The 19,920-nt window shown below is 40.2% G+C and overlaps 3 protein-coding genes and 1 long non-coding RNA gene across 14 annotated transcripts in view; 3 read left to right on the top strand and 1 right to left on the bottom strand.

The window, feature by feature from the left end:
• LOC135100083 (uncharacterized) overlaps positions 1 to 689 on the top strand; it is a 53,442-nt gene extending 52,753 nt beyond the window's left edge. For 3 of the 8 annotated variants that reach the window (XR_010268528.1, XR_010268529.1, XM_064003002.1), the window contains one exon: positions 50 to 689. Coding sequence is in view for 2 of the 8 variants with exons in the window: in XM_064003002.1 (XP_063859072.1) it covers positions 50 to 239 (190 nt within the window). In the remaining 6 variants the exon portion in view is untranslated. The remainder of the gene's footprint in view (positions 1 to 49) is intronic. The other 5 variants (XR_010268527.1, XM_064003003.1, XR_010268526.1 and 2 more) reach the window with 4 other exon arrangements.
• LOC135100089 (uncharacterized) lies at positions 10 to 7,203 on the bottom strand. Its single transcript, XR_010268536.1, has 4 exons — positions 7,067 to 7,203; positions 3,303 to 3,411; positions 733 to 1,108; positions 10 to 251 (listed from the first exon to the last, which is right to left on the bottom strand). It is a non-coding gene; the product is annotated as an uncharacterized LOC135100089 (long non-coding RNA).
• Positions 7,093 to 11,581, top strand: LOC135100085 (cytochrome P450 3A41-like). The gene is made up of 6 exons (XM_064003004.1): positions 7,093 to 7,272; positions 7,687 to 8,362; positions 8,495 to 8,713; positions 9,030 to 9,090; positions 9,644 to 9,834; positions 9,950 to 11,581. Exons 1-6 carry the CDS (start codon positions 7,093 to 7,095, stop codon positions 10,114 to 10,116), a joined length of 1,494 nt encoding a protein of 497 aa, XP_063859074.1. The 3' UTR covers positions 10,117 to 11,581.
• Positions 11,582 to 15,452: 3,871 nt separating this feature from the next.
• The window catches only part of LOC135100086 (uncharacterized), a 4,831-nt gene continuing 363 nt past the window's right edge, over positions 15,453 to 19,920 (top strand). Inside the window, exons 1-5 of one of the 4 annotated variants that reach the window (XM_064003006.1) lie at positions 15,496 to 15,654; positions 15,959 to 16,148; positions 16,343 to 16,499; positions 16,668 to 16,869; positions 19,425 to 19,920. The exon at positions 19,425 to 19,920 is cut by the window's right edge and continues 363 nt beyond it. In XM_064003006.1, coding sequence (XP_063859076.1) covers positions 15,646 to 15,654; positions 15,959 to 16,148; positions 16,343 to 16,499; positions 16,668 to 16,869; positions 19,425 to 19,598 — 732 coding nt within the window. In that variant the 5' untranslated portion in view covers positions 15,496 to 15,645 and the 3' untranslated portion in view covers positions 19,599 to 19,920. Of the gene's footprint in view, positions 15,655 to 15,946; positions 16,149 to 16,342; positions 16,500 to 16,667; positions 16,870 to 17,136; positions 18,132 to 19,424 lie in introns of those variants that run through there. The other 3 variants (XM_064003008.1, XM_064003005.1, XM_064003007.1) reach the window with 3 other exon arrangements.

The following is a 19,920-nucleotide window of genomic DNA, read 5'->3' as shown; positions in this document are numbered from 1 at the left end:
TGTGAAAAGTAAGGTTTGCATTTTATTTTATTTATTTATTTTTTTCTAGAGTTTGTCTTCTCTGCCAGCACACACATCCTGTCTGCAATCAGGGCTGGTGCCTCATTGCAGGGTTTGATGTGAAGGCAATCTGCAAGCAGTGCTGGGTGTCGTCTGCCTGGTGCTGCAGCCTGATGTGTTGCCTGCTTCAGTGCAAATCTTGCAAGTTAGGTCTGTCAGCTGTCTCCAGTGTAGTCTAGGATGTTGTGTGTCTGGCAATAAATAAAATAAATTTGACTATTCTTATGTGAATTATATATAGCTTGATAAAATTACAAAATGTGGTCATGTAAAATAAATATTTGGTGGTAAACAATTCATGCCCCCCAGGTCAAAAAAAAGCCAGGATTGGCCCAAAAATAGGCTGGCCAAGTTTAAGGTAAAACTTGCACATTTAAGCCCTGTCCGAGCAACTCCGGTGTCGCTTGGGTGGGGCTTCTATGTGCAAGTTTCACCTTAAACTTGTCCTCTGGCTTTTTTTGACACGAGGACATGAATTGTTACATGAGAAAGCTTGTTTATTTGCAGTTTGTAAAAGATATTAGTATAATTACATAAGTATGTGCAAGATATATATATTTATTGTTCAAGATATATTTGTTTAATCACATTGTTAAGGTTTAATAAATACACAAAAGGATAATAATAAACATGGCATTTCTTTTCCTTGTGGCAAAAAACTCTTGTGTCAACCTGAGACCAGTGTTGAAGACTTCTGCCTTTGCAAGTCCTGAAAGATGCTTGTCATTCCCACCACAACTTGAAGGGACTCTTCCTGCTGTTAACTCCTTGACAGTATTCTCCCTGCTTAAAATTCTTGACTTACACCACTCTTACTGCAACTTGACTCTTCCTTGATTGCAATAAAAAACTCTTGTACCCTTTTCTTGCTGTACTATCCATCCTGACTACTTAACATCTCTTGTCAGGCTTGAAGGTAGTGACACTCGTATTCTTCCTGATTAAACTCAACTCCCTGATTGCAATGAAGTATGTCAGGCCTGATTGTAATGTGTAGAGATTGTGGGTTGTTCATGGGATGGTGGAGTGGAGACAGCACACATCACACCTGCAAAGAAAACAGACCATTAGCTCCTAGAGACATGAAGCTTGTATGTGCTGAGATTCTTGGTAGTGTTTGATAATTAATGACTTTAAAAAGAATGTTAGGCATAGGAAATGAGCCGAGATACTTAGTATGAAATGTTTGGGGATTGATTCCCTAAAAAAAACTATGACTAGAAAAGAAACATGATAGGAGAACAGAGGAAGTTTGAAAAGTACAACATAGTATGAGAATTGTGCCAAGATTTAGTATGAAATATGTCTAAATTCCATATTGTCACATTCAAGAAAGGAAATTTGAAAAGTATAGTAGTATAATACATGAAACTGAGAAATGTGCATTTAATAATACTTCCCTATTATAATTTAAAGAAATATTTGAAGTATGATGCAAAATAGAAGAAAACACCAGATAGAAGAAATTCGAATGGCATCACAAATTTCAATGACAAGACAGTGTATATATATATATATATATATATATATATATATATATATATATATATATATATATATATATATATATATATATATATATATATATATATATATATATATATATATATATATATATAAGAAGTTTAAAAGATGAACCCGATTAAATTACTGTATCTCTGCACTTATGAACAACCTATGAATAAAAACAATTTGAAAAAAAAAAAGCAATTTTAAACTTTGGCCCGGACCTTTTAAGTTTATTAGTTTTATTCATAGTTTATGGTTCCAGTGATACAACAATTTTAAATCTATTCCATCTTTTTGAAACTCACTATATAAAGAAAACATTAGATAAGGGAAAGAATTTTGAAGCCAAATACATGAGGAAATAAAACTACAAGAATTTTTTTTTTTTTTCTATCAGATGAATAACAAATAAAGAAAAAAAAATGAAATAAGCCAACTTTGAAATGAACTGGGAAAAATATGAAAAATCTGGTTTAATAGAACAAAACTAATAGAAAAGTTTCCGCAGATTGAAAAAGTGTGTGTGTGTGTGTGTGTGTGTGTGTGTGTGTGTGTGTGTAAGAGGGGATTATATCTTTTAGAGTGTGTGACCATTCCTTTGGGTTCCTGACCAGGTTTTCTGAATGTCACCAGTTTTTTTTTTTTTTTTGCGTGTCACCAGTTTTTTTTTTTTCCGTGTAATTTTTTTTTTTTTTTCGAGTTGCCTTTTTTTTTTTTTGTCACCAGTGTTTGAGTGCGTGGACGTGTGTGAGTGCGTGGGTGTGAATGAATGAGTGTGGGTGTGCGTGGGCGTGGACGTATGCATGGGCGTGCGTGGGTGGCATACAACGTAATAATATTAAAGGTGTATGTGTGTTTTGAGTGCATGTATCTACAACAAAAAATAAAAAATGTACACAAAAAAAACAAAAAAAACATAATGAATAAAGGAAAGTAATGACCAATCCTAGTTGACAAGCCAATCATCACTTACCACAGCGAACAAGCAGAGGAAACACCAAGTTGCCGCCACAGACATATCAATCCAACATGGTTTTATGTACTCATACATAATCTCAGCTTTACTTCATTAATTCTCACCTCAGTAAGTTCAATCACCCGTCAATCACCTTGACATGCAAACAACTGCAGCACACTTATCTCTCATCTGACAAGCCTAATTAAGTTACCTACAGTCTAATCACCTTTGCAGCTTAATCACTCGAGAACTGCTAACTTTTTTATTTTTTATTTATTTTTTTCTCCTGGACATACAAATAACATCCTATCTGCTCAGCATATTCATCTCCTACCTGATAAGCTTAACTGCGTCACCTGGCCAGTGCTGTAATCACCATCTTTTCAACGTAATCACACCTACCCACTCTCACTTGATCAACCGAATCACGGTATGTCATATCAACTCAACCTAATCATATTACCTTATCACCACACCTGGGCAAACCTAGTCCAATCACACATACCCAACCTAATCCTCACGTATCTAACTGAATCTAATCAGTCACAATCTCAAGAGTTATATATTAATTCCACCCACTGAATAATATATATATATATATATATATATATATATATATATATATATATATATATATATATATATATATATATATATATATATATATATATATATATATATATATATATATATATATATATATATATATATATATATATATATATATATATATATATATATTTTATTTATTTTTTTTCCATTACCAAACTCTTACCTTCACCGTCACCTTCAGCGATGCGCCACGAGACCAATCACACCTCGACCTCCCTCTCTCTCTCTCTCGCTGTTAGTGGTGGTAAAAGGGGCCGAGCAGTGACGACAGGCTGTAAGACGAGACGATGATGTATAATCTGAAACACTTTTGCGACGCACCTCCACTAAACTGATAAGACTCTAAATGAAGTTGCACAAGTTTTCAAAGAAGTTTTTATGGTCCTAATGACAGATTAACACGAGTTTTATATTATTAATAAGAGAAATGCATTTGAGAAGGCGACTAATCATCTCTGAGGTATTTGAAAAAAAAAGTCGTGGCGAAACAGCAAAGCGCTTCAGAATACGCAGCTATGTACTCGTAATGTAATTTGTTTTTCCTATCATTGCTATTAATGTATGTGCGTTGGTATGTTTGCTAGCTTGTATAAGTAAAGTTATATATTGTGTTTTGAGAGTTTTATTAAAAATATCGATTTTTTTTTCTTTTTAGTCCGTAGTTAACGGGTGTTTGAATGATTGTTAAGTCTCTCTCTCTCTCTCTCTCTCTCTCTCTCTCTCTCTCTCTCTCTCTCTCTCTCTCATCAAAAACTACATATCGATACGGCAGCCATAATAAGAGATTCTCAAGTTTATACTATGCTCACATTTACTACATCTAAACTATTGTAATCTTTTTTGGTCCAGTGCAAATCCTTCCCACCTCTATTATCTTAACGTCCCACATAAGACAACTGTCAGGATAATAACAAATATTAAATATCTTACACATACACCTCCATTATTTAAATCTTTAAATATCATGAATCTTAATGACCTATCTAAATTTAATATTGCATCCTTTATGTACGAATAAATGAAATATAATGATGACAGTATTCAACACATACACAGTTATCAAACACTAAACCAACACACTGCGTACACCCAGCGGACAAAGATGGTCAGCATAAAAAAAAAAAAAGGCGAGAATCTAAATCTGAAAGCATATAACGAGTGTTTTTTTTTTGTTTGTTTTTTTGTGTGTGAAATATTACAAAAGATGAAAGTGGTACATGAATTATTAAAGCAAATATAAAGCACTAAAAGTTTGGTGACTTTCATAAAGTGCGCGATAATGTGACTTGCCGGATAGAATGACGGCTCCGGGCGGGCAACATGATAGCTCCGGACGGGAGACAGCTGCATCTTCTCTCTCTCTCTCTCTCTCTCTCTCTCTCTCTCTCTCTCTCTCTCTCTCTCTCTCTCTCTCTCTCTCTCTCTCATTCCAAATTTGACAAACTCAAGGTTTATGTTTGATTTAATGGCACTACCTCATTCTTCAGCATCAGTAGAGAAAGTGTTCTCTCAACTACAAGTAAATATCATTAAAAACCAAGCAAGCAAACAGACTTAGTACTAGCACGGTAGCAAACAGGCTCCTAGCAAAACAATTCATAGCAACACAGGAAGTGCTTTGTTATGAATGGGAGCTATCTAAAAAAAAACTAACTCAGAGGATGAGAATGGCGTTACGAAGACGAATGAAGAAAGACGGAGCAGGCAATTGTACTTTCAACCTCAGCTGAAGACACTCCTTTCTACGTTGAGGTAAGACATTATACAACTTATTTCCACCTATTTCGTATTAGGGGATTATTAGAGGCAAATCTGGAAACCTTGGATTATTTAAGGTAACCTTGGAGTTTTATGCAAAAACAACCTTGAATATTTTCATTTTCCTCATTGGCAACACTGATAGAAACTCCTTCACTGCCTCAATCATCCTTTCATTCGTCTCTCTACACAGTCCCAACAGCACTACCATCCATTCCCTTCCTGTCTTCTCCATTCTTTCATTCCTATGACTGCATGAGCAGGATGATGTTACGGTGGAGCTGCGGCGACAAGACCAACAAACCACACACGAGACGTGGGGCCCACACACCGCCGTGTATTACCTGATGGTTCCACAGACCCGACCGGGAGGGGACACTTTTGTGATGTGATGTAACCTCATGGCCCCTGTTAATATGTATCTCCTAAAGTCACCTGGTGCCAACCCTGGCCCTACGCCAGTCATTTCACAAAAATTTTTATTATGTGTATAAAAGATCTCTCTCTCTCTCTCTCTCTCTCTCTCTCTCTCTCTCTCTCTCTCTCTCTCTCTCTCTCTCTCTCTCTCTCTCTCTGCAATTAGTACCTCTATCGATTATGCTACTAATGGTCTAACGATGATAATGAAAAAAAAAGGATAAAACGCAACAGCATTAAAAAAACGACGCCCAAAGTCTCGTCTCTACAAGGCCAAGGCCTCCCCGCTACAAGCCCAAGGGCTCCCCCAAGGCTGGCAGATCCCTCATCACGGAGCCGAGTGCTGCCAGGCGCTGGTGCGGATGAGACTAATAATTCTAAGAGATGATAGAAAATCCTTAAAAAATTATACCTTAATATAACGCAAACGTAAGTTTCTTGTCATTAGTCTTGCAGGTGGACGTATTCTTTCTTTCTTTTCTCTTTTTTTTATCGTCAACTTTATAATAATGTAACATTCCTTCATATTTATCTTTAAAAATATACATAGCAAACATACTACATACCTAATTCTGAGATTGAATGTACCAGCAGTTATTGAAACTAGTATACATTCGGCAATTCTATTCTACGTATTAAAACTACAAACATTCACGATAGCAGAGTTATAAATACTGTGTGTGTGTGTGTGTGTGTGTGTGTGTGTGTGTGTGTGTGTGTGTGTTATCGTCCGGTTTCAGAAACAACACACTGTCAGTGGAAAGCTGGGCTATAGTGGATCTATTGTGATCATCTGAGGGCTAGATATCACGTATAAAGAGTCGCGTCTCAACGGAGTGCCAGACAGTCTGGTGAACACAGGCCTGACGGGAGGGTGAAGGAGAAGCGACCGCGACCAGACGAAGGAGATAAGGTCATACATATTTTGTATTCAGGTGAGTCTTTTTCTCTCATTTTTTCGTTTGCCAAGCAGCAGGACCACGATCGCATTTTTAAACGCTATAGCATCCTATCTTGACCACTTTCCAACTTTCCAAAGTTATTGGCTTTGCAAGGTTGTTCCGTGATGTTTTTGACAGTTTGACGTGGTGTCATCAGTGTATATATATATATATATATATATATATATATATATATATATATATATATATATATATATATATATATATATATATATATATATATATATATATATATATATATATATATATATATATATATATATATATATATATATATATATATATATATAAGTTGCAGGACAGTGACAGCAAGTGTTCGTACATAGCTGATAACAATGTCTAAAAGGTTTGCGCACATAAACATACACATCAACCAATATACCTGCACATACTCCTTCATATCAGATACGTTATCTGATTTGTAATTGTTATCAAAAGTTAAGAGCCATGTTAATATTTGTCAGTAACACACACACACACACACACACACACACACACACACACACACACACACACACACACACACACACAGTCCGGTATGCTACGAAGTACGTAAAACAAAGTAATGCCGTGATGCCGTGTCTTTCAGGCATCTGTGGGGTAACACGCGTACTCGCCGCTACATATTTAAGTTAACCCTTTGAATGCTAATCATAATACACCATCTTATAGAACAAAAATTAAAATATTGAACTGTTGCATCACTCATTTCTTTATCAGTATGAGACAAAAGAGTGAGAGATGATATGGTGAAGCCTCGCTCTTACTCCTCAGTCAGACTTCTTATTACCTAAACGCGGACTTGGTGGCTGCGCGATGGGCGTGGAGACGTGGGTGTTGCTGGCGACGTTGGCGTTGCTGGCGTGGGCGTACTCCAAGTGGCGCCACAACTACTGGTCCTCGAGGGGAGTGTCCTGTCCACCTGGCTTGCCTTTCATCGGACACTTCCATAAGGAATACTTTGTTGGCAAGAATGCATTGGACTTCTATGTACAGGTGAATCTTATGGTTTGCAGTAAACGAAAAAATTGATGAAGGGAAAATAGCATGATACGAATCAGTGTTAGATCAGAACGTGACGAGGCTCTGAACAATTATTAAGGGAAACTCGATGCGCTGTCGAAAGCAACGCTGTCTGTGCCTAGTATTATTACCATCTTAGTGTTCGCCTTTTTTTTCTTCTTGATGCCACAAATTAGGCAGCAGCAGCAGTAGCAGCAGCAGCAGCAGCAGCAGAAGCAGCAGCAGCAGCAGAGAGAGAGAGAGAGAGAGAGAGAGAGAGAGAGAGAGAGAGAGAGAGAGAGAGAGAGAGAGAGAGAGAGAGAGAGACGATGTGCATCTTTCGGTAAAAGTTTAAGATTTTATGAAGTGTAACCCATAGTGATGTTTTTTTATTCTTTTTTTTTTCAGAATTACAAAAAGTTTCATAAGTCAATGATGTACGGCATGTACGATTTCTTCAAGCCCGTGTTGGTGATATGTGATCCAGAAATGTTGAAAAATGTTTTAGTTAAGGATTTTGACCATTTTGGTGATCTGAGAGACTTCAATTTGCGGACCGGCAACGAAAGAGACGAAATGGTCTCGGAGATGTTGTCCCTCAAGAACGGCGCGGAGTGGAAGAACCTGCGGGCTGTCATGACGCCCACCTTCACCTCAGGCAAGATCAAAAGCATGTTCCCTCTGGTGTGTGACAAAGCCGATGCTCTTATCAAGTTCTCAATGAAACAGGCCGCACAAAACACGCCCGTGGACATGAAGGTAAACTTTGGCCGATTCACAATGGACACAATTGCCTCTTGCGCCTTTGGCATTGAGTGTAACTCTCTTGTGGAAGAAAATAATGAATTTACTCGCTGTGCAGACGTTATATTTAACCCGCCACCGCACACAGTCCTCAAAATCTTGTTCTTTAGATTCTTACCGAAGCTCTTCAGGCTTTTGAATTTGAGTATAAATCCTCCGGAGAACGACTTTTTCATCGATATGGCCAAGCAGACTATAGCGCTCAGGGAAGCGGGCCAAAGACGGGGGGACTTTCTGGACCTGCTGTTGGAGGCACGAGGAAAAGCCAGCAACAAGCAAGGTAAACCTCAGAGGCCCATACACAATCTGCCGCCATGGCGATAGCAGTATGTCTTTATCTAAATAGATTTTGCGAGAAAACCGTTTTGGGGTAGTTCTTGGTGAAATTGATGGATTAATGTTGTCGCTGCAGAAATGAGTGATTTGTGCCTGGTGTCCCAGAGCGTGCTGTTCATCGTTGCCGGGTACCAAACTACGGCCGTCTTGCTGTCCTTCTCCTCCTTCCTGCTAGCCAAGAACAAGGATCAACAGCAGCGCCTCCGAGACGAAATGCGGCAAATGGTGGAAGAGCACGGCGGCATCACCTACCAAGGCATCATGGAGGCCAAGCTGCTCGAGGCCTGCCTTCAAGGTGATCACATTTCAAACTTGTTTTCATTCACTAATTGAAATGTTGCCTAATATCGTGTATGTCATCACCTAAGAGTTAAGAATTAGTATTGTGGACTAATGGAATACTACACACACACACACACACACACACACACACACACACACACACACACACGAGGAAGGAGGTTGGATTCAGGAATTTAGAAATAGGAGTGGTAGAAGTTACATAAATGAAGTAGGAGTTAATAATAAAAAAAAAATGTGACCCACTAATTAACTGATCGAATACAGCTACGCAAGAATAGATCTATGTATATATTTTTTTCTTTCTCCAGAGACTCTTCGACTGTATCCTCCTGCCTTCGTCACGGAACGTTTGTGCACCAAGACCTACACGTAAGTGTGCAGGCTGAGCCAAAACACAACTGTCAGGACCGGGATGGCTTAGAGGTGCTACTTCCATTTTCTTGGAACACTTCCAGCATCGCAATACATTCGTCTGTCTTGCTTGGGCCCCTCTTGATTATCCGATGCCTCTCAAATGAGTCATCGGTCTTATGTGTGTCATTCAACTTGAATGCCATTGTCAGAGGGACACACTTCATTGTTTTGCCAATGGTCAGTCTTCTAAATCTCCTAGTCTGTCAAACCCTGTCAATTTACCACTAATGGAAAGCTATTTTTTATAACATATTAAAGAATATTTCTGGACGGAAAGAGTTGCCTGAAAGAGTCGCCTGTGAAGTGAATGCGAGAATGTAAGGTTGAGGTTTGTGTGTGAATCAGCCGCCGTTTGCAGGCGATTTTTCCCCGGTAGCTAATGTAGTAGAGATTAAAACACAAAGGGATGAAGTCTGGAGGGGTGTGAAAAAAATAACCACAGGATACAGAAAAGTAAAGTAAAATGTAGGGCTTGTGTGAAAAGATATCATATTGTGTCTCTTCACAGGTTACCCAACAACGGTCTCACCATCAAGGCTGGAAACCTGGTGCAGGTGCCTATCTGGAGCCTCCACCACGACCCTCAGTATTGGCCAGACCCCGAGGCCTTCATCCCAGATCGCTTCCTGCCCGAGAACAAGGCTGACATCATCCCCTTCACTCACATGCCCTTCGGAATGGGTCCAAGGAATTGCATAGGTGAGGATGCTTCAGGAATGACTGACCTGCTTAGGTGGCCAAGATAAGTTTACCTTGTGTCACTTAGGTTCTGTGGGACACCAAGAAGTAATGTCTTTCTTTTTGGTGTTTCCAGCCATGCGATTTGCTCTCATGGAAGCCAAGGTGGCGCTGACCAAGCTGCTGCTGCAGGCGGAGCTAGAATTGGCGCCAGGCCACGATAAATTAACCTTGTTGTCAGGTAATGGCCTGATAATTCCTCAGGACGGCGTGATGCTGGTGCTGAGGCCAGTCAGTGAGTGAACCTGCGCCTCACTGTTCAAAAATGTTTTCCGCAGACCGTGACCCGTTCTTCCTCACACTTGGGTGATCGGCCACTCCACACTCTTGACGCTGCGTTTCTCACTTCAGGCGTCAACTCTTGATGGTGTAGGTAGACAGAGTACCATAATATCAAATATGCAAATGTCCATAATTCCTCCTCTTTAACTTGAGTTCATTGTGTTATGTCTGTCCTCATTAATCCCAAATTACCATGCTCCTTTTCACTAACCTGTGTTACCTGTGCTACGTTTCTCATCAACACAAACTTCCTGCGTTCCTCCTCAAAAAACCTCAGTAACCACAGCTCGAGCAAAGGACTTCAAAGGCGTACTGGTACAAGTGACCGGTTCCCAACACGGAGGAAATAGTCCCTTTCATTTTTAGGAGTGTTAAAAGTAGAGGCCCCGAAGTAATATTAAAGTTATATTTGGTCAGACCTCATCTAGACTACGCTGTGGAGTTCTGGTACCCATATTGCAGCAAGGATATAGGTCTATTAGAATCGGTACAAAGAAGAATGACTAAAAGGATACAGGGGATGAGGAGTATTCCTTACGAAGCGAGATTGAAGCTGTTAAATTTGCATTCTTGAGAGAGACGTAGGTTAAGAGGGGACCTGATAGATGTCTTTAAGTGGTATAAAGGATATAACAGGGGGACGTAAGCAAGATTTTTATGATCAGTAACTAGAATAGAACAAGAAATAACGGGTTTAAGCTTGAAAAATTTAGGTTTAAAAAAAGAGATAGGAAGAAACTGGTTCTCAAATAGATTGGTAGATGAATGGAACGGACTCAGTAATCATGTTGTTAGTGCTAAGTCATTAGGAAGCTTTAAGAGAAGATTAGACAGATTTATGGATGGGGATGATAGGTGGAAAAAGGTAGGTATGATTCATACAGGGATTGCCACGTGTAGGCCTGATGGCTTCTTGCAGCTTCCCTCATTTTCTTGTTCTTTTGCTCTTATGCCTCGCTGTTCGACACACACACACACACACACACACACAGCCTTAGATATACAGAGACGACCCTGATGCGTGTCATGTCTTCACGGCTTGTAACTCTGGTAGCTCCATGTGACTTCTGACTTGAATATTATTATAACAAAAGTGATGAATGCTGTCAGGACTGCATGGAATGAGGCTTGAGTGGCACCAGCACACAGCCTGCCGTAGGTGACGCGCCGGCGAGGAAGGGCAGGAGCACAGCACCAGGCTTGGAGCTAACCTTCACTTCATTCCCTTACTTATAACGTTCCCCTCACTAGTGAAGCAAGACTGTCTCTGCTGCGTCAATGAAAAGAGCCGTGGTCACGATATTGCTGAGCATTTCGTCTTTAAAACTCATACATTTAACCCTTTTCCTGCTAATGACAAGTGTACTCTTATTTTAAGCAATCCTAGGTATTGTTACTTATCAAAAAATAAACTTTACTAGATATTTGACGATTCCTTTTGTTGTGAGTGTTGTCTTTTAAAACTGTTATGTAAACTTATACCAGGCTATGATATCCCCATGATATTTCCCATGGAAATAAATGTTTATGGTGCCATGAATGTTAACAAAGAAGGACCGTGGTAGTGGAAAGTTATCGTTTATCTGGATATTTTAATGGTGTTTCTTGTGATTTGTAATGATAATGTAACAATGAGAGAGAGAGAGAGAGAGAGAGAGAGAGAGAGAGAGAGAGAGAGAGAGAGAGAGAAAATCCTACTAGTGATAGTTACCATATTATCAATGACACTAAATATTATATGTATCTTGTGAAATGTGTAGTGTGAAAAAAGTCATGCATGAACCAATAATAAACTGAACCAGGTGAAACAGAAAGACGAGTGCGAAAAACAGAGCAGCGTAAGCACCACATGGAAGTCTTCAAAATTGTTACCAGTCACCGTGACGGCAGCGAGACTGGCCTCCTCCTGCCCTCCTCCCATGACTGGGACGCGAGGTTACCAGTTAGTGAGTCGCAGAAAAGTTAAAAGGATTTACTCTTTTTCCTCACATTCCTGTACCACAGTATCATCTTGTACTGTTGCAGGCCGCTGTATTGAAGCAGGAGTGATCTGAATCGTCGCTGCGAGTTATGAATACTTGCAGTGGTGAATGAAATTACCGAACTGGTGTATGGTCATGTATGGATGCCTGGCGTTTGTGCCAAGTAGTAAGACCTTGGCACAAAAAACACCATCACCATGACGCGGCACTTATCCGTCTCTCTCCCTTACGTCACACTGAACCGCTGTGACCCTCATGTTTTGGTTACGCTAGAGCAGTGGTTCTTAACCTGAAGGGGCGCGGACACTCTCCCAGGGGAGGGGGAAGCACAGGACGGGAGATGAAAATATAACGGAAAATCACGGACTAACTGCTATTAGTACAAAGGAGGTGCAACAAGGGCTTTCTATCTATCTATCTATCTATCTATTTATCTATCTGATTCTATTTATTTATGGTAGCATAGTTGGGAAGGGGGTTCAGTGAGTGGCGCAAGGGGGGAGGAGGAGGCCCAACATAATTGAACCAGCTTTGTTGGGGGCCCAGCTTGCAAAAGGTTGAGAACCTCTGCGCTAGAGAGCACCAGGACAACACCTTGACGTGCAGGCGGGAGCTTAGGTCTAATAACCCACACACAAGTGAATGTAGGAATATGCGACTGTTTGCTCGACCTAGTAAAAAGCTGTTCATTAACATGAAGGTGGGTTAAATTCACCCTTGCGTGGGTTCAAAGCGAAGAAGTTTATTTTATTTTCTTTTTTTGCCACAAGTTATAACTCGTTGTGTTTCTAGCGGAGACAGTCCAGTCACCTGTGCCTCCTGGCGTCACAAGTGTGCGATTTCACTACATGTCTTGACCCAAGTGATTTTGGTCAGTCTTGAATGTCCTGATACTACTGCTATTCACTTATCTAATAAATTTCCACTCTTAATCACCTTTCCATATAGTATAAACGTATTTTTTTTTTTACCGTATGCTTCTACAACATGGTGACATAAGTGCCAGAGAAACTCCTCCAAACACCATTCATTGTTGGTTTCATGGTCGCTGATAGATTTTATTCAAAGTTGATGATTCATGGTTCCTTCGCATATTTTTAGCTCTGATTAAAAAAAAAAAAAAAAGTCCCATCACCATTCACTGTTCGTTTCACGGCCTCTTATCGGCTTACACAAAGTTGATGACTCATGGTTCCTTGACATATTTTGGGTTCTGATTACAATCACCAAGCGCTATCCGCAAACAGGTGTGTGTGTGTGTGAGTGTGTGTGTGTGTGTGTGTGTGTTTCACAAGGGACTCCGCCCTCGCCTTGCCGGGAGTACGGTTCTTTTAACTTGGCGCTTTCGAGGCGAGTGGAAGCGCTGCAAGACGCTTATGTTGTGGGTAAGATACGAGAACATGAACACTATTCACTGTTTAGCAGGGAAGCAACTTACTGTAAGAATGGAGCTCATCAAATTGTTAGCTAAGAATGTATTAATTTATGGGCAAAAAAATATGAATTATCTTGACAGGAAAAGAGCACTAATATTATAGATGTCTAAAAGTAATTTTTAATTTTTTCCTTTTTTTTCCCCCTCTCAAAAATTAGTCATCGGCCTGTACAAGGAACATCGCGGCAACGGCAATATCGCCTTCGCTCTTGTACAACAGCCAGGCGAGTGGAGCTGAAAACAAGCTGCCGCAGCAGTATCCTGTATAACTATGGAGCCTCACATCTCTGTCATCTTACTATCATTAATCGATTGGGGTCACGAAAAGCATACTACCCCCTCTTTTAGTCGTGAAAAGTTCTAGTTCCCATTTCCGCAAAGCAGGCTGAGAGATTATGGTGAACTGAGCATATGTAGACCACTGCACCTCCTAGCCTCACGACTGTACGATTCGCGACATCCGTCTTGATCTGCGAATCCACCTGACCTTGAGCATGACAATGAAGGGGAGAACGTGGTACGCGCCGTCAGGGCCACCGACCTCCGGACGCCGACCCTATCTCGTCCCTTCCCCGTGAAGCTAAACTTGTTCAACTTAGCTGCCACTGCCAGCCATGACTGCCAGAGGAAACATCCCTACATCCCTGTCATAACACGTGCAAAAATTATTTCACGTGAAGGGATACCTCTTACTAGCAGGAAGTGATTGTCTTTTAGTAAGGAATTTATACAGGGTGTAACACGAGTTTCTGCTGATTTTGCTACAAGTGAAAATACACTTATACATTTTGAGACGTTGTTTAGTCATGGTGTGAAATTCAAGAGTGGCCTGGCGACAGATACAACGGCCGGGCTAGGCGGGTATCCAAGGGGGAATGCGTAGACCTGTATGTTCTTTAGTGAAATTGTGAATTATTCAATCATAATTTCTACAAGATTTGGAAGTTTACTGTGATGGCAACGAACAGGTGATTTAGTGATAAACATTACACAATGATAGTATGAATGTAATAAACGACAAATAAAATAATAGACTGAGTAGCACCATGCATTGCCTGTCCAGGCGGGGAAGGGGAAGGAATGAGGCCAGCAGCAAATCAGCTCATTCTTAGTCAGTCACACGCAGTTTCCCTCCAAGACTGTAACACTGAATGCGTTCAGACTGTATTACATAATTCTCCACCAAGGTTACCCACCTGGCCAGACCGTTGTTTCTGTCACCAGGCCACCCAATATGAACGTATTCATTGTCACAGTCTCAGAGCGAAACTGCGTGTAATTGACTAGCAATGAGCTGATTTGCTGCTTGTCTCATTCCTTCCCCTTCCCCTGGGCAGGCAATGCATGGTGCTACGCAGTATATTATTTAATTTGCTGTTTATTACATCCATACTGTCATTGTGTAATGATTATCGGTAAATACATATTCGTTGCCATCACGATAAACCTACAAATCTTGTAGAAATAATGATTGGATAATTCACAGTTTCACTAACGGACATCCAGGTGTACACATCCATGCTATCTGTCAATCCCGGTTGTCGTATCTATCGCCAGGCTACACTTGAATTTCACAACAAGGCTAAACAATGCCTTACAATGCATATGGGCATAGAACATTTTCGACCAGATTAACTGTACTTTCACCTCTGGCAATATTCACAAATAATCGTGTTGCATCCTGTATGTTTATCCTTTGGAGAGAGAGAGAGAGAGAGAGAGAGAGAGAGAGAGAGAGAGAGAGAGAGAGAGAGAGAGAGAGAGAGAGAGAGAGATTCAAATAATGGAGATATATAAAACAGAGGGAAAACGTGGTGGTCTGAAAAGAATAAGAAAAAAAAACGAAAAAAATAGCATAGGAAGAGAAAGACAGAGAGAGAAGAAAGGAAGGGAAGATGTTTTCCTTTTGTGATCTGGTAACTAATGGGGGGTGGGGGGGGGATGGGACGTCTGCATCTTCATCCCTCCAGGCCGCTCCCAGTCGTGGACCTCAGAACCTGTCCAAGTGCAAGCAGTGGAGAGTAGTAGCGAGCCGAGAGTCGTCCAGACCAGGTGTCTCCCGCCGCCCCACGCATGGCACAGGTAAACAAGCGGCGAGATCACGTTAATTCGGTGCCAACACTACAAATTACTCAGCCAGCGAACATAATGAAAGTTGTGCAGTCTGGAGAGAGAGAGAGAGAGAGAGAGAGAGAGAGAGAGAGAGAGAGAGAGAGAGAGAGAGAGAGAGAGAGAGAGAGAGAGAGAGAGAGAGAGAGAGAGAATATACTATGTTCAGCTGCTGACATGCAAAACCCATGACACCAAGCGAGAAACCAAACACACTAACAACCCCCTCCCGCCAAAAAAAAAAAAAAAAAAAAAAAAAAAAAAGACTTCCCACCAGATGTGGCAAAGGTCCGCGGCAGTGTTGGTGGTGATGGTGGTGATGGCAAGCGCGGAGTCAGCGGTTCATGACGGGACCACGGGGGGCACGGTGTTCCCTCCGGGCCCGACAGGCAAGAGGCAAGGCATGAGGCAGGTGGCCGGCGTGGATAGCAGCGTTCTTAGTCTGGATGAGCGTCCCTGGGCCTTTGGTAAGCCTTGTACTGGCATCGCTAACCCTTCATGCTCTCACAAAGCAGGGGAAGGGTAAGGGCACTATTTTTTGCTGTTATTTACTCAGGATACAGCCACAGGTATAACAGATGCTTCATATGCTCCTGAATGCGTGATCCAGATAGTGATCTGTCCACGCCTCCATTTTTTCCTGTTATTTCTTTCTTCGCAGTTCTTGGTGTCAGAGATAGCGGTGCGCAGTCCCCTCAACGGAATATGATAACGGTCCCTTCAAACTCCATCATTGTGAGGAATATAAGGATCTTGTATGATTTATGCAATAAGGAAGGGGTATTTTCGATGTTCCACGACTGTAACTACTTCTACTAGTAAGTATTGTCATCACCGTTGTAAAAATAAATAAATAAATAAATAAGTAAAAATAAAAATCCAATCAAATTGTAATGCACTTGTGCGAAGACGACGACAGCAGTCAAATCCAAATACATAGCACTTGAGTTCAAACTGGTCTATTGATGTACAACATACAATTACAGCTGCTTCGCAAATGTGGCAGGATGCGAGCCCAAGTTCCAGCAGATCCTAGGAGTGTGTAAGGAAGGCTTCTCTTTCGACGAGACCATAAAAGACTGCGTTCCCAAATCTTGTAACCCTGAAGTACAGAATAACCCCAACTATGATCATCCCTCCCCTGCATTACATGATGCTATCCTGCCCCCGGCACCAGCCTCTCACCAGGTAAAAGAACTATCGTGTAGGATTTGGTTCCTCCTCCTGATTCGTAGAATTAACATTCTCTCTCTCTGTCTTTCTCTCTCTCTCTCTCTCTCTCTCTCTCTGGTTATGCACTTCATCTTCCAGTGGATTTCTTTGCAAAGAGCACATAACCATCAACTATGAGATTATAAAACACAATACAAGAAATATGACAATGGCGATTCGCGTTCGTCAATGCTTGAAGCCACACAGGTGTTGCAAGGATTTTTCACTATCCTCTCTCCACAGGGCCATCAGAATTCTTAATCCCTCTCTTAAGGAGGTCAAACTGATACCAAGTGAAAATTACATTGCTACAAGAGAAATTCCTATCCTCACCAGCAAGAATTTAGCGACCTAACATCTCTCGTCATTGAATACAGGACGTTTTTTTCAGTAAATTTTGTGGTGACACAAGGATAGTGCAGCGTTCTATATTCCTTGTTATCTTTTAGAATTTGTGAAGAACGAAAATAAAAGAGAAACATTACTTTCCATATGAAGTCTTGCCGTGTGGTTCAGTGTGCCGTACTGCGCATACTAGCCAGTAGGTACAGCATTACCTATATGCATAAACTAGAAGCCTGATTCATCGCCGGCGGATGGATTGGTGAATTAACTGATTATTGTGTGACTGATTTACTGTTACGCCACAGTTAATAAATAAATTGATCTATCCTTCCTTTCCTATATGCCTTACTTGGGCTACAGAAAAGTACCGAGTTGCCTTCACACGACTATAATTATTTTCTTTGATCACCTGGCCACTTAGCGAATAAAACTATGGGACCCAAGCTTCCAAGTATGCTTGATAAGCCAGCCTCTCCTTCGAGGTAGCTTACAGAAGTAGATGTGGTAATCCACGTCGGCTTTCTTGAATTAAACGTGTTTCAATGAACAATGTTTTTTATGTTATTTAAGAATAAGGCACAAACTGATATCCAAACAATGCATTTTTTGGTAATTCAGTACTTTAATTCGGGATTCATTTCTTAAACCCAAAAATCTGGAAGAAAATGATGCAAGATACTATCATAGTTTGAATAATGACATTTTACAACACACATTTCCCTCTAATTTCTGCTTCACCACATCTAAAGCACCATAAGGAGACCTTGCAGAGAATATCTTAAACAGAGAGAGAGAGAAAGAGAGAGAGAGAGAGAGAGAGAGAGAGAGAGAGAGAGAGAGAGAGAGAGAGAGAGAGAGAGAGAGAGAGAGAGAGAGAGAGAGAGAGAGAGTTTAAAATTCAGCCCAAAAATCCTTCCCAGAATCCTTCCCAAACAATTTTAGTCCAATGTGCGTATAACTTTTACAGAGGTTGGGTGGCCATACGTGTATTATTTCCCCCAGTTTTTGTTAAGTTTGCTGGCACAGTTTTTTTTTTTATGATTTTTTTAATGTCGGAATTTTCTAATAAGAAAAACTGGAACTAAATTTTCATGCTTTCCATTACAAATTTTTCCTTTTAACATTTAATTTTCTGGCATATACTAAACAACTCTGGTCAAGTATTTTTTCTTCAAGCATTAGAAAATTTTTGGCATATTTTTCAAAATACACAAGCAACTGCTTAATTTTTTTCCATTCTTCACGCATATTACTTTTTTTTTTTTTTTTTATCACACATATTGCTATTTCTCAACCACAGTTCTTTGCGTTATAGGTTTTGCTTTCTTGGAAAACAATCAGAATTAAAACTGGTTTATAACCTTGGGAGGAGATGCAGTTTGAATATGTAGTGAAGATGATTTTCAGATACAAGCTGTTAAAGATCTGTATCAATGCTCCCACTTAGCAGTTGTTTATGACCTCCTGCATTGTAACTATCATCTCTATCAATTCCCTCCACCTTCCTCTTTCTTGAGGTGAATGTTCAGTTCCTTCTGGTGGTGCAGCACATCAAGAGTGTGGTGTGAAATGGAGAAACTAAGAATTAACAGGAAGTGGATGTCCCTTTTCTTGAAATTGTACACTGATATATTGTCTGTGACAGGTACTGTATATCTACAGTACACATACAAAATACAAAGTTGCATAATACTATACTGTACAGTACAGTACCCTTGTAAAGATAGCACTGAAAATTTACTTTTTTGATGTTTTTTTATGGTAATCATTGTCTGGAAAATGACATTACAAACCAAAATAAATATCTACATTCCTGTAAACACTATATATATATGTATCTAACATAATAACTTAATTTTACTCAATATGATTATTGCTAAAAAGTACTTACTAATTGTGGAGAGTCCCCTGAATTGAGGCCCTGGGGTTCTGTAAACTCAACTGCTGCCCCTTTAAATTTCTCCAAACTAACCCTTATTTTCCCTTTAGATTTTGGAAAAAAAATAATATAAAAGTTACATTATTCAGTTAAGGAAACCATGTGTTTTCTATGACTCCCAAAACATAGAAAAATAAAATTTTCACCCAAATTCTGAAATTCTGGCCTCCTTAAGTCTACGGCCATGTAAAATACTTTTATGAAGTGAACTGAGGAACGATACCTTGAGTTGCTACATCCTCCACAGATTTCCACCTGGCAGAATGAGGAGCCTGAGTGGTACAGCAAGCAGCCAGCAATACTCAAGACAGCCCCCTCTTGGTATTACAACCCACCTGACTGGTACAACAACCCACCCACAGCTGACATGAACAAAAGTCCAACATCACAAGTGGATCAGATTATTAAAAAGCATGATTAGAGAATGTTCACATTTTTAGGTAATAAGTGCACCTTCTAGGACACCAACACAGCCAGAGGTATTATTATAGTTCCTTATAATACAATACTACTGTGAAGAAAATATCCTCTCTGTCCTCTTCTATTTTTCACAAACATGTCATGTTTATTTGTGTGTACATTCTCACCAAGATCACCTAGCAAAGGAGAAGCAAGAAGAATCACTGCAAGAAGGGTCATGTAGGCTATTATTAAAATCTGAAGAACAGCCCAACAATATTGAATAAAGGGAGACGGTGGCCTAGTGGTCAGCACTTGGACACGTGGTCTCAAGGACACAAGTA

Source organism: Scylla paramamosain, chromosome 4, assembly GCF_035594125.1.
Source record: "Scylla paramamosain isolate STU-SP2022 chromosome 4, ASM3559412v1, whole genome shotgun sequence".
In the NCBI taxonomy this organism is placed as follows: Eukaryota; Metazoa; Arthropoda; class Malacostraca; order Decapoda; family Portunidae; genus Scylla; species Scylla paramamosain.
Note: the sequence above shows the minus strand (reverse complement) of the source record. Positions and strands in the feature narration are given on the sequence as shown.

Coding starts and splice junctions, on each gene's coding strand:
- LOC135100085 (XM_064003004.1), top strand. CDS start 7,093: ATGGGCGTGGAGACGTGGGTGTTGCTGGCGACGTTGGCGTTGCTGGCG. Junction 7,273..7,686: donor CATTGGACTTCTATGTACAG/GTGAATCTTATG, acceptor TTTTTTTTTCAG/AATTACAAAAAGTTTCATAA. Junction 8,714..9,029: donor GCTCGAGGCCTGCCTTCAAG/GTGATCACATTT, acceptor TTCTTTCTCCAG/AGACTCTTCGACTGTATCCT.